Below are 15062 nucleotides of genomic sequence, written 5' to 3' on the forward strand. Positions count from 1 at the left end.
GAGGGTTTTATTTAGTGTGAGGGTTGAAGATAACCACATTTAATTAACTTGCCTTTAATTACTTGGTTATCCAAATACTATTTTTTGTTAGCTTCTTTTGGGCACTATTTTTAAAATACTAATTCTGAAAATAAGAAGCTGCCAAAATTGTATTGATTTTTTTTTGAGGATTGCATTTAATTATAAGTGGTTTAGAATAATGAATTAAGAATGAAATAAATATGTACGTTTTGGCTTTGGAGCCTTTGTTAAAATTATTTTGGGAAAATGATTTTGCTATGATTATTTATTTTTCTAAGCTTGTTCAAAAGTGCTTTTATTTTGTGTTCCGAGAAAACCTGCCATAGCATGTACTGCAGCATCTTATCACAGGCGGGCAGGGGCTGTTCACTTCAAGCAAACCTGCAGCTAAAAATAGACATCTGTTGTCACAGTGAGTGTTTGCTCAGAGCATCGCCCAGCAGCACTCTGCGGAGCTGGAAAGGGCTGGTCCAGGTGTCCCTTACAGGGGGAGCATTCTGTGGCCCTGTCATGACAGGGTCCCTGCCTAAGACGTGCAGGATCAGCTTCTGCAGAAAGATTTGGGCTTGATGATGATGATGATGATGATGATGATGATGATGATGATGATGATGATGATGATGATGATGATGATGATATAGTGAAGACATTCAAAGCCAAGAACGTTTTCTTCCATAAGTAGAGATGACTTCATTAAAACGAGGAAGTGCTGTTTATCCTGCTGCAATCTAAAATTACCCTCCTCAGTGTGGTTCATGTTAAAGAGTGGCATTTGATACACAAGGAGTTGTCTTGCGTGCAAATGTTAAGAATTGACTGGACAATTGTGTTCTTGTGTCTAGAGTAGATATTCTGATTTAGTCCTTGATACTGTGAAATCAATGTGTTGACATTTCTTAGAATTCTGCAGATATGAAACCTGGTTATCATGCTTTCCATTTATTTATTTATTTGTTTATTTGAATAAAGCTCCGTTTTCATTTCCTTTAAAAGTTTGCACATTGCCTTAGGACCTTCTGCCGACCGCTGTGGCTGTTGGACCTTACAGTCTGTTGTTTCAGCGGAGGACGCTGCTGCTGCTCCTTTCTTGTTTTCAGCTATGGCTGAAAGAGTGTTTGTGTGCTTGATCATAGTCGCCTTTTCTACCACACAAGTGTCCTAATAACAAATAGACACTGGCTCCTCCAAGAATGTTCTATCTCAAATAAATTCACCCCTGCTGTGACTGAGTGCTCTAGACATTTTAAAATACGGGAAAGTATAAGTGTGGCTTCATTAATAAAAATAATCAAATATTAGGCCTTTTTATCTGAGTGTGAAATTATATGTGTCTATGTGTGTGGTGCACACACAGCTATGTCTGTGTGGAAGTAGCTGTAAAGCTATTTCTTCCTCCTTCCTGATATTCGCATGCTCTTCTCTGAGGAGCTGCCTTTGGCCCTCTCAGTGCTGCATTTTCTCAGTGATCTCATCCCTACCCACGCCTCAGTCACTACCTGAGACATCCATTACAAGAGTCAGCTGTATCTTTCTCCCCTAACGTCTTTTCCATTCTCTTTGATGCTCACTTCTCTTAATGACTCCACAACCCACATGGGAAGTAAAGCCAGAATCTGGGGTTGTTTAGAACTTGCCACCCTGGTTGTGTATTTGGTCATTTAGTTCCATTGATTGTACACCAGGACTTTTCTCCAGACCCAGAACACTGAGACCACCTTTAGAACTGGGCATCACTCTCTTTTCAGCACCCTTACCCTGACTGGCTGTGCTCCTCCTGAGCTCCGTGTTTCATGTCTCTTCAGATGATTTTTCATACTGATTGTTAAATTGAAATAAGTCCATTTCTTAATACAGTGTGAAACTTGCAGTTCTGGAATTACCACTAAAGTAAAGATGAAACTCCTTAGCAAGTCAGGGGAGACCCACCCTTGCATCATGTATTAGTTATGATCTTCCATATTTACATTCCTTGTAGAAATCACAAGGACCATAATAGCTTTCAGTACCTCCATTAGAAACTCGAAGGGGATGGATGCTTCTGTGCTTTCAAAGAGAGGTGTGATGTGCCACAGTATTTATTAAAGCAAATTACACACATTTGTGTGTGCATTTCTGGCTCTAGATCTGGACCTCCTAAGTGAAAACCATCCTTTGAGTCCTTTAACTGTACTCATCCTCTCTTTCCTCTCTCTAGCATCTAAAAATTGCTCTTAAATATAAAAATAGCTTCGGCTGACCCCTGGTAAGTTGATTTCATGTGGTGAAGATTTTCTCTTGTTGATGAGCACGTTTTGTAAATAAATTCCGAAGGAGTTCTCCCAGAATTCAGTTGGCTCCCATAAGGCCCTTTGACTAGAAGACATAGCAGTCTACTCAGGCAGAAGCATACCCAGATAGAGGTGTTGTCAGAATGCAGAAGCTGCTGAGTTCTGAGGCAAAGGAAGAGCTAAGCTTTGACAAGGACCAGCACTGGGACTGGTGAAGGAGCCTGGAATCATATCACCTTTCTCGACTTTTCTTTCTGAGACACGTGATTTCTTTATTCCCTGTGTCTGATGTTCCGTCATCGCAGCATGTAGCAGGTTTCTGTGCTGTTTGTGTAAGAGGGAGCTGAGTCATCTGACACACAGAGTGACTGCACACTCCTGGTTCACATACCAAACGCTTATGAAGAAGAGAGCCAGGGAGCAGCTGTGGAGAAGAGGCATTAGTCAACAGGTCCTTTGTTACAACGAGATGAGGGGAACAAGACGGGTGTGCTGTTCATGGTGGCATGCCTAGGGAGGATGAGTCTGCGTTCTGTTGTTTCTGTGTGAGAAGATGTCCTATGTTTTCACTGCAAAAATAAGGTATGAGGAGACGGATATGCTCACCATATGATTTGCACACCATACAATGTATCCACATATGGAAACATCGTATGACACACTACAAATATGTACAGATTCTAAGCTCCTGGGAGCTTGCTTCTTGGTCCAACTCAATTGAGGGGTCAGTCTGAAGAACACATTACATAATGGTTTTCTGAATTGTGCAGACCTAAACAGGAATGAGCATCTGGTTAATTTCCCTCTTCTCTGTCTGACTGAAAGCACAAGAACAAAGCAGTAAAGTGGTGCTTCAGCCCCGCTGGTGAGGAGGCCTCTCCCCAGTAGTGGAGCAGGCTAGATGAGGACCACTCGAGAGTCAGTTTGCTTTGGATTATTTGTAAGTAAGAGAAGCAACCAGTTCATCCTCACTAACTTTCCAGGATAAGACTTGTGAGGAAATAGGTGCAGGACAGCACTGCCTGTTGCTTCTGTGCTCTCCCAAGCCTGTTGGGACAGCCAGGAATTCATTAGGTCATTGCAAATTGAAAGCATGGCCTTTGTTTTCTGGATACCAAGGGCTCTCCCTTGATGTGCTGGCATCAGTACCAGCAAGATCCTCGTTGTCCTGGACACTTAGACATTTCTTTGTTGTTAATGCATACGAGTGCTTTGCCTGATGGTATGTATGTGACTACACTGACCAGACCCCAGATCTCCATCTGCATGGGTGCTGAGAACTGAACCTGGATCCTCTGCAAGAGCAGCCAGTGCTCTTGACTGCTGAGCCACCAAGCACATTTCTTAAAGTTCCTGGATTGTTTAATAATGTGTGTGCATACAGAGAAAAATATCCAAGAGCTTATTTCTAATAGCACCTATATAGAAAATGAGAGACCCAGGATGGAGAGAGAGCTGGGTGTGGAAGATGTAACGAACTAGAGGGAGGATTTAATTTGGCCTGGCTTACTGATTAGGATGTTATTGGTTGTGCCCAGCAATTGAGTTATCTGTTGATTCTTAAAAAAAGAAAGAAAGAAAGAAAGAAAGAAAGAAAGAAAGAAAGAAAGAAAAGAAAATGAGAGATCCAAAGAAAAACTTGCTCCTTTATTTTAGATCATGTGTAAATGTTTTAAAACCTTTCCACTGTTTGTGGATAAATAAGCAAAAAAAAAAAAAAAAAAAAAAAAAGGAATGTGGAGCCTATAAAAGGGTTATTATACATGATTAAAGGATAAAATCGCGGCCTTCAGCAGGAAACAAATGAACTTATATGCAGAAATATTTGTTTTAAAAAGCTACAGATAGCATCTGAATTAATTCTTCAACATTTTGAGTAAACACAACTTCTATGAAATAGGACAGAGGAAATGACCCTGGATGGCTGGAGACATGGCTCAGCAGTTATGAACCCTTTCTGCCCAGCCATAAGGACTTGAGTTCAAATCCTGGCACCCACATCAGGCAGCATCCAATCCTCTAACTCCAGCTCTCAAAGATCCATGGCACCAGCACACTTACATGTACATATATATGCACATACACATAGGCGTTTGCATACATATTCATAAATAGAATGAACTTTTACTAAGAACAAGCCTCGGATGAGAAGAGGCCGAGAATAGAACAGAAAAGAAGCATTGTATTATGATATGAAAGATGATGAGAAAATCCACCTGGTGCTTGCAAGATAAGAAGCAAGCTGTCAGGAGAGTGCATACTGCTCACTGTAGGAAAGCAAATTAATGAGGTGAAGAACCAGCCATATGAAGGAAATGGACAAGATAAAACTTAATGCGTGTAGGCTGGGGAGGTGGCTCCATGAGAAAGAGAGCCTGTGCAAGCATGAGGGCCTGAGCTTAGCTTCCAAGATCCACATAAAAGCTCAGCATGGCTGTAGACACCTATAACCAAGCACAGCACTGTGGCCAGAGGCTGGTGGCCAGCCACTGTAGCCAAAACATCTTCCTGTGGTTCAGAGAGTGATTCAGTCTCAAAGCCATAGGACGGTGGTGCGGGTTGGGGCAGGGGGAGTGGAATGACACCTAACCTCCATATGCATGTACCACACATGTACGTATGCACCCACAGATAAATATAAATAAGAGGAATAAGAGATTGGAAGCTAGATGTGGCAGTGCAGTCTGCACTAGGCTCAGGAGCTCGAGGCCAACCTGAGCTCCTCACCCAGATCCTGCCTCAAAATACACAGAGCAACTGGTGCAGCAAAGCCCTGTCTCAGGAACCAAATGGGAAAGCCTATGAAGTGAACACTGCATTATATCAAAGCAGGTCAGTCTACACACTCATTGAGCAGTGTTCACATGAGGCAGTAGTAATGGAAGAGAAAGTTGTTTGCTCTGTTTTATAATTAATTAATGAAAACGAGTTTTTGTTTTGGAGCCAGGGACCTCAAGCATGCACTACCACACACCTAGCACATGGGAAAACATAAAGCAAAACTTACAAGCCTGAGTCTGCCAGTCAGAAGTCATCATGTTTTGACAAAACCAACCAGATATCAGCACCATGTACTTTCTGATGGCAGTTTTGAATTTTAAGGTAACAAATCAATCGTCAAACATCTAGATCTCTTTACATCTTAAAATCTCATGTGAAGCTTTCCGGTGAGGGGGAGGAAATGTAGAATTGGAAACCACATAACTTAGAGCTCCTTCTAAGAGGAAAAAAATAGTGAAGATCTAATACCTTAGACTGAAGACTCTGACAAGCACATTTTATAGAATTCTAAATTTGTCAGAATTAAATTCCCAGGGTGCAAAAAAGAAGGTGGGAAGTGGAAAGGAGCCATAGGGAGCTGATGTGACTTCACTGAAGACTTCATCCCTCCTTGATCAAAGGCCTTTACTCCTTTGGGTGGGGTTGAGAGGCTCTCACTGTGTAGCTCTGGCTATATAGTGTGGAATTCGCTGTATAGACGACTGTGTGGGCCCAGACTCACAGAGGTCTATCTCCTGAGTGCTGGGACTAAAGTCTGTGCTACCACGCCCAGCTAAGGATTCTCCTGAAAATGTCCTCACAAAAACAGAAGATAAGCCCTTCAGTCTTTCCAGCATGAGGTTTCTTCCAGCACTATGGGCAGTCAGGATTCAGAGAAGAAAATCATCTCAATGAACGTGTTGCTTAGAAGACCCAGCCTCTGCTGGGAAGATACAAAGGAAGTTTAAATGTCTTGGCTTGAGTCTATGGGGTCAGGAGTGGGATGTGTGTTTGTTCATGTAGGATGCCTCTTCAAAGAAATGACAATCAGCAGATTCCTCTCAAGAACATTTTGGGCTTAATGTATATTAATTCTGTGGTCTATGAGCTGCCAATAAAACATACTGTTGGAACAGATCCAGGCTGGTAATACACTGATACCAGTAGAAATAAGCTCCTAACTAGAAAACCTCTGCTAGGACGACAAGCCTTTCAAGTTTCCTACAGAGATATCAATGTTCAAGTTTTTGTTCACCATGCTTGTAAGTGTCTGTACCTTCCAAGTATTTTATTTTATAGTAAGATTTTAGAGTTCAAGTCATTTATGGATCCCCATTTAACATCAGTGACAAGAAGAAATGAAAACCATGTATACCTCCGAGTCTCAAAATGCACAAAACACAACTGACCTATTTAGGAGAAATTATAAAATACAAAATTTATAGATTATATATAGATTTCTCAAAATGCATAAAACAAAACTGGCCTATTTAAGAGAAATTTTAAATTACAAATGTATAGATTATATATAGATGTCTCAAGATACATAAAACAAAACTGGCCTATATGAGAGAAATTATAAAATATAAAATTTATAGATTATATGTATATTCCTTATGTAGTCATTAGATAATAAAGAGAAACATAGAGATTGCTTATTATATAATTAAGCATATTCAACATATTTGAAAGAGTGGAGATATATTTACTTACAATATTTGACATGGAATAATTGAGTGTAGTCAATAAAGGTTCATTAACAAACAAAAATATGTTTGCTTATTGTCTTAGTTAGGGTTTTACTGCTGTGAACAGACACCATGACCAAGGCAACTCTTATAAAGGACAGCATTTAATTGGGGCTGGAGTCCAGGATCATGAAGGCAGGAACATGGCAGCAGCCAGGCAGGCATGGTGCAGGAGGAGCTGAGAGTTCTACATCCTCCTCTGAAAGCTACTAGCAGAGAGTACTGGCTTCCAGGCAGCTACGATGAGGGTATTAAAGCCCACATCCCTGACAGTGCCATGCCTACTCCAACAAGGCCACACCTACTCCAACAGGGTCACACCTTCTAATAGTGACACTCCCTGGGCCGAGCATGAACATGGACTTACAAAATACCAATAACTCATGAGCCAAGAAGTAACTTTTATAAATTAAAACTCAACTATATATTGAAATTTATAGAGTAGCTAAAATGGATTTTGAGCTACATTTTTATGATAGCTTGTAAAGTGTTCAGGAAAAGAACTGTGTAAGTAAATCAGTTGGTGAAAATCCAGCACAGATAAATCAGAACTCAGGTGGGGTGAGTGACAGACGTGAATGAAAGTTAGTAGAACAGAAAATAAAGACAAGAGCTAAATCTTTTCATGGAAACCATTTTTGTTGTTCTTTTTTTTTTTTTTTTTTTTTTTTCCGGAGCTGGGGACCGAACCCAGGGCCTTGCGCTTCCTAGGCAATCGCTCTACCACTGAGCTAAATCCCCAACCCCCATGGAAACCATTTTTAAAGAACAGATTAAAACTTCAGGGAAATGCAAATCAAAACAACCCTGAGATTTCACCTCACACCAGTGAGAATGGCTAAGATCAAAAACTCAGGTGACAGCAAATGCTGGCGAGGGATGTGGAGAAAGAGGAACACTCCTCCATTGTTGGTGGGATTGCAGACTGGTACAACCATTCTGGAAATCAGTCTGGAGGTTCCTCAGAAAATTGGACATTGAACTGCCTGAGGATCCAGCTATACCTCTCTTGGGCATATACCCAAAAGATGCCCCAACATATAAAAAAGACACGTGCTCCACTATGTTCATCGCAGCCTTATTTATAATAGCCAGAAGCTGGAAAGAACCCAGATGCCCTTCAACAGAGGAATGGATACAGAAAATGTGGTACATCTACACAATGGAATATTACTCAGCTATAAAAAAACAACGACTTTATGAAATTAAGTAGGCAAATGGTTGGAACTGGAAAATATCATCCTGAGTGAGCTAACCCAATCACAGAAAGACATACATGGTATGCACTCATTGATAAGTGGCTATTAGCCCAAATGCCTGAATTACCCTAGATGCCTAGAACAAATGAAACTCAAGACGGATGATCAAAATGTGAATGCTTCACTCCTTCTTTAAAGGGGAACAAGAATACCCTTTGCAGGGAAGAGAGAGGCAAAGATTAAAACAGAGACTGAAGGAACACCCATTCAGAGCCTGCCCCACATGTGGCCCATATATATACAGCCACCCAATTAGACAAGATGGATGAAGCAAAGAAGTGCAGAAGTGTAGATCGCTCCTGAGAGACACAGCCAGAATACAGCAAATACAGAGGCGAATGTCAGCAGCAAACCACTGAACTGAGAATAGGACCCCCGTTGAAGGAATCAGAGAAAGAACTGGAAGAGCTTGAAGGGGCTCAAGACCCCATATGTACAACAATGCCACGCAACCAGAGCTTCCAGGGACTATACCTAAAGACTATACATGGACTGACCCTGGACTCTGACCTCATAGGTAGCAATGAATATCCTAGTAAGAGCACCAGTGGAAGGGGAAGCCCTGGGTCCTGCTAAGACTGAACCCCCAGTGAACTAGACTGTTGGGGGGAGGGTGGCAATAGGGGAGGTGGGGAGGGAACACCCATAAGGAAGGGGAGGGGGAGGGGGATGTTTGCCCGGAAACCGGAAAGGAATAACACTTTCAAAATGTATATAAGAAATATTCAAGTTAATAAAAAAAAAAAAAAAAAAAGAACAGATTAAAACTATACCCACCCTGGTTGTGGGTTATAAGATCACAGCGGTAGTCTCTTGACTTCCTGAGTAGCAGTCACCAAGGAATAATGACAGTTCTGCGGATACAAGTTCTCATGTCTCTTGCCTTTTTCCTGTCACACTCTTAGTCTTTTTAAAAATTATTTGTTTACATTTCAAATGTCCTTCTTCCTGGTCTCCCCTCCACAAACACCGCACCCCTGCCCCTCCCCTTTATAGGATGCTCACCCACCCACCATCTTACTCCCCCCCTCATCCCTCTAGCATCCCCCTCCTCTGGGGCATTGAGCCTCTGCAGGACCAAGAGCCTCCCTCCCTCTCAGTCTTGACTGACAGTGCAGTAGTGAAGAGCAGTGGGAGTGAGCGTCGTTTCCCTGTTGTAACCACAGAGAAATTCCCCAGGTTCACGTTTCTTGGTCTTCTTTCTAAAACTCTGCTAGGTTGGACAAATGAATATCATGCATTTGTACAAGGTCACCTCAGCCTGCAGTGTCCTCTCTTAGAACCTTGCCAGTCAGAGCAACTGTCCTTCAAAATCCGGCACAAATGTGTCCTCTGTGATGCTTCAGCTTACCGTCCAAGTGACACACATTCACATGTCTTTTGTCCCCTACTATAACTTTCTCGGCTTCATGTTATATTTATTATCTGTAGAATATTACATAAAACAACAAAGTTAAACAAATCATTTCCTTCGTCACAAAATGTTTTATTAAGCCAAAATACTTAAAATCAAAGTATAAGAATAAATATTTGCAAATAACTGAATAGAAAATTTAATAGTAAATACTTGTTTTATTAAAAAGGAGTTGGCTACTAGATATGTCTGAAGAGGAAGAAGCATATATATGAAAATTAAATGATAATTAAATTAGACTTATAAAGTGGTATGTTAGGATAAAGTCATTTATATTTGTTCTAAAATATTGGTAGAAATAAAATGTTAATGTAAAAAGTCATTTATTTGGCTACATATATTTAAATAATAAACTTTAAAGGATAAAAATGTAAAACTGACAACTACTGTTTGATACCAAAATTTGTTTCATTTTAATTTTCCTTAAAAGTACAAGGCTGTCAGAGTTGCAGAAGGCTGTTGGTTGAAGAGTGGCTTATGAAATATGCAGTTGAGTGGAACAGTGTTTAGCTGTGCTTTGTTGTAGGCATCTGTAGCCTGAGGTTTGCCTTCTCTGTTTCTTTTGTTTTCTAATATTCTTTGGCTGGACGTTGTCCTTCTATTGTGCAAGGTGGGATGGGGAAGACGAGAGGCCTCTTGTCAGAGGCTCTAGAGGTCAACATCTGTAGCAGGGCATCTCATCTCCAGGGATAGATGTACCCGTTCTGCACATGATGTGGTCGTGATCACATGTGGCAGTTAGACCTATCTTGTGTGACTCAGGCTGTGTCATGACAGATCAGCAGCTATCCAGTTCATCTAGTGCAAGCCTTGTGGCTGTGTTCAGGGTTGCTACTGCAACATTCCTGTTCATTGTCGAACTGTGTGAATTGCAGAGGTAAAATTATGCCATACTTGAAGTGTCAGTTAAATTTCCTATTTGAAATGAACTCTCATCTGACTGTAAGTTGTGACTTGCTTCCAACTAATGTACAAAGACATCAGTGCTGAGGACAGAAAGTTGTAAGAAATGAGCATTTTCTTTTTTTCTGTACTTGTGGAAATCCATGAGACTTGGCTCTTGTTGCCTCCTTCTTTATCTCTTCGGTAGGTAACTAAAGCTGACAAACCCTGGGTGAGCATATAGATTCCTTCAGTGAGCATATACATTCCTTCGGTGAGCTCTTTCAGAGTGCAACATGGGAGATTCTAGAAAAAAAATTGAGTGAAAATTGAAACAAAAATCGAAGAGGAAATCATTTCATTTGGATAAGTAAAATTGTACCTGACTAAATTGGTTGAGTTTTTGGTATGCCTTCTTTTGCACCATTAATAAATAGTACAGAACAAAACACATTTGCAGAAAAACCATTCCCTGGAGTGTTGTTACTAAGGATAGTTGTCTGGTACTTTTAGAAGCTTTGATGAAGGGTCTTGATCACACAGCTATGATTAGTAGGGCTGGTATTCTGCTTATGTACCAGGTTCCAAAAACTGTGTATCAGCCGGTCACACTGGTTCAAATGCTTAAATGTATATCCAGATCATATAATAGAAGAGAAGAGAACTGATAAGTGAGAACCTCCCAGGGCTTGCTTTACGGCACACTAAATGGATTGAGGTCCAGTGTGTGAGCCTGCCTAGCATCCCTCCCCCTCCTAACACCTCATGGGTAACAAGTTTGGCAATGCCCATAGAAAAGCAGTTAGAAGTTAAATTTACCCATGTCTGAAAAGAATAAAATTTCATGGCAAATCCATGCACTTCTGGATTGTCTGCTGTTTAAAGATCATCAAAGATAATCAGTCACAACTGTTTTCCTGAGAGCTGACTACATTTGTCTTTGCATATAAATGGTGTACATACATACATACATACATACTGGAGATTCCATGTTTGTTCATACTGCATAGGACAAAAGTGTGTTTCAGGAAGACTTCATCATGGTGTTCTTTAGTAAAATTATAACTAATATATTCTCGATTCTAAAAGAAAACGCCTTTATATGTTAAAGTTACTGAAACATTATTTCACCAGTGCATATTGTGCATCTAAGTAATGGTTTTCACATAAAACTTTTCTGACCGTTTGCTTGCCCCAGTATGACCAGTCAATAAATAGAGTACTCATGAGTACGGAGAACATTTCAAAGCACTAATGCGTACTGAGCAGCATCAGAAACCTTTCTCATGAGCTCGTCACAGAGACAGAAGAGACTGTTCCCAGCACACTGATTTGTCACCTGTCCTCACTGCCCCCACTGACCACTCGCCTTGTTCCCTTCAACCTGCTCACGGTAACAACAGCAGCTGCAGCAGGACACTTGAGGGTCTGTCTTTCTCCACTTCTCTCCCTTCTCCATTCAATCTGATCCCTGCAGGAATCTGGGGACTTTGCACCATGACTTGTACACGTTCTATTTATACATGGGAACTGAAATATTTTTCAGAAGAAATTAGAGATGGTATTATTTTCAGTATCACCAAGTGTGGTATTTTTAAGAAAACATAGTTGTATGTCCTGATGTATTTTATTTCTAATTTAACTTATACCCATTATTTCCAAGTCAAGGCCATGTGCAGACATTTCTATTCCATGAAAACAAAAAACAAACAAACCTTAGTTATAAAATATAAAACCAACCTTTTTGAGCCTGGGGTGAAGCTTAGTCGTAAAATGCATGCTAGACAGTTAATGCCAGACAGTGCAAGTCCCTGGGTTGGAGTCCTAGGTCTGACACAAAACAAACCAACCCTCTTCAGCCACAACTAGTATACTAACTTTCCAAAGATCAGAGTTCAGACTGACCCAAAACCTCTTGACTTTTCCAATCCTACAATGTATTAGATCACATGTTGATAATTAGGTGCAACAGTTAATTTACTGTTTTGGTACATGAGAAACATAACTTTGGAAATTAATTTTCTCTAATTTTTAAAAATAAGTATTTTGGAAATACTGTATAATACAATACTTAGAAAGTAGTAAAATGCTATTCCCAGAAATGCATAAGCCAGCGTTCTTTCAAAATTACTGTCTATTATTGATGCTCCTGTTGTCATCATATTGAAATGGCAGAACAGAATGTCGAGCCCCATTTTGGTTTGTGTTGGGCCAAAGGTATTGTTCTGTAGAGAAAGTGAGAAAGAGTAGTGCACAGCACAAGATGGATCAGGTCCCCGCTGCTCATTCACTCCAGGTCTCTGTCTTATTTGGAGATCTGTGAGAATGGTTTTGTTGCTGTTTGTGTGGGACAGAGGCCTTGCCCGGTAGCCTAGCCTTGCCTGGAACTCACGGTGTGGCCCGGGTTGGTCTTGAGCATATACTGTAGTGCACCTGCCTCAGCCTTCCACAGGCTGGATTGTAGACTCATGCCTAGCATAACTCTGGCTTTATTCAGCCGTTCCCTATTTTTAGAGTAGCGGCTGGTACAGCAGTGTGTCTTCCCTAGCATCTCACTGTTCTGCAGCCTTTCACACTGCCCTCCACCCCTTGCTTCTCCATACAGCCATACAGGGAGATGTCAGGAATCTGCTGCACAAAGGAGACAGTAAAGGGTCCTGTGTAATCCTGTTTTATTCTCATTTTTCACATAAAAGTAAGAATAAATATATCATTTTTAAATGTTTACAGTTATTTGTTTCTAAAATATCAAAATTTGTTTTAAAAGCAGAAGCCTTTGTTAGTGAATTTGTGGGAGGAGTGTGTAAACAGGATATACTCTTAAATGACTCATCTTTAGTTAACAAATTTAACAATATAAACCACAGCTCTATAAATTCAGCTATTATTAACCATTATGTAAACATCTGCTTTTGTTTGACTTTATTTTAATATAAATTTTAAATCAGACATTCGGTTTAATTTTTGTTTTAAGTTCAGAGCTAGTTTTTAAAGTAGTTTGTATTGTGACTAGTGTTCTGTTCCTTTTGGGTTTTATGGGTTTGTGGGTCCTGTCTGTACCTGTTAGTCTGTGGTTTGTCCCCTGTGCTCTGCTGGTAGAGACCACAGATCTAATGCACACAGCCGTACCTGGAACTGCCCTTGACCACAGCCAGTTGTTCTTACAACTACACAGAGACACGTGACTATCCTCAGCTCACGTTACAGACTCATTGATCCCACTCACAACTGACTCAGTCACTAGCTTGTCATAGCTGATACCTCTTCCATGACTTCAGGTATGTTTTCTGGACATTATTGTTGTTAGCTTTGATGTTATCAGAGTGGTCCCTATGTAGAGTAGAAGTCAAGGCTTTAGAAGTTGGAGACACACAGTAGCTCCCTGGGTATCACACTGATGGACACACATGTCCTTACAACAGTTGCTCACACAAGGATACTTGTGTTTCATACGACCACGTGCGATGTGTCTTCTTAATGTAATATAAGCATTCTTACCAGGCACTGTCTATTTTCTTTTCGTTTTTCCAGTGAAAGAATTCCTAGCCAAAGCCAAAGAAGACTTTCTGAGGAAATGGGAGAACCCTCCCCCGGTAAGGAAGCTGTGTGTTTTCTCTGCAATTGGAAGTGAATTCACGGTTCTTGTTTAACCTACTGTTACTCCATAAATTTTAGTTTTTAAGTGTTAATAGTAAACATACAGTATGATGAGAATTCATCATGATGTTGTGATACAGTTCTTTAATTGGTAAATTTATGGATACCCCACTGGAGAAGCAACCATCCCCTCACAGAATCCTAAATGGAGAAGGGGTCTTGTTGTTCCGTTCCTTGACACAGCCTGGGCATTGAATACAGGGCCTCATGTGTACTAGACAAGCTTTCTCCCACCCAGCCGTATGCTGACTGGTATAAGTTTTGATACTAATTCCAAATTGCTGTAATATAAGCTAATTATTTTCTGAATATTTTTAGTTATCCCATTTATCATACAAAACATTAAAAAGTGGGGAAGGAGGAAGGCATTCCTTTCTGATAAGAAGAAAAGCAGTGATCAAACCTGAGGAGATGGCCTGTTGTACAGTTTGTTCTTACTGCTTGACTGAAGTGTCAACACATTTATGAGTAAAATATGTCACTCTTCTTCCTTAATGATTCAATAAAACATTTGTCCTTCCTTAATGAGTCAATAAGATGTTTCTCCAAAGCAGCATTGCTTTACTGTGGAGATTAAACCCTGCAGTGTCCTGGCCTGCCGCGTGTAGGAAAGACATCCCACATCAGGCTTGGCCCAAGCTGGTGCCGCAGACTGGGCCTCGTGAACATTTCCTGAGGTTTTCATGACGGAGCCTATTGAACAGATGGGTCAGCAATTACTACTTGTTGCTAGCACAGAATTTGTTCCTAGCAATTTTGTTTTGTTGTAGCAGCAACAAATTGAATAGATTGATGCCTCTAATTTTTTGCTTCTGTGCACTAGTCAAAGCCAAACAAAGATGTTTGCTTAACAAAGCATCTATTCATCTAGGAGAAGAATCTGATTATTGTTCTGAGACTCTGACTTTGGGTCTTTGTAGAATGAAGACATTTTTTCCTTCCTGTTTTAGGTAATACTGGGTTATCACAATCAAGGAGAAAGTCTGGGACCGTACACCAGTCTGACACCATTACCTAGTTCTATGACTGTACCAATACTAAGGCTGTTACCTCG

The 15062-nt window shown here is 40.6% G+C and overlaps 1 protein-coding gene across 4 annotated transcripts in view; it reads left to right on the plus strand.

Moving 5' to 3' along the window:
- Window positions 1-15062, plus strand: part of Prkacb (protein kinase cAMP-activated catalytic subunit beta) — a 90483-nt gene that overhangs the window by 44887 nt on the left and 30534 nt on the right. For all 4 annotated transcript variants that reach the window (XM_032897198.1, XM_032897201.1, XM_032897199.1 and 1 more), the window contains exon 2: window positions 13883-13944. In XM_032897198.1, coding sequence (XP_032753089.1) covers window positions 13883-13944 — 62 coding nt within the window. The remainder of the gene's footprint in view (window positions 1-13882; window positions 13945-15062) is intronic.

This window comes from Rattus rattus, chromosome 3, assembly GCF_011064425.1.
Source record: "Rattus rattus isolate New Zealand chromosome 3, Rrattus_CSIRO_v1, whole genome shotgun sequence".
In the NCBI taxonomy this organism is placed as follows: domain Eukaryota; kingdom Metazoa; phylum Chordata; class Mammalia; order Rodentia; family Muridae; genus Rattus; species Rattus rattus.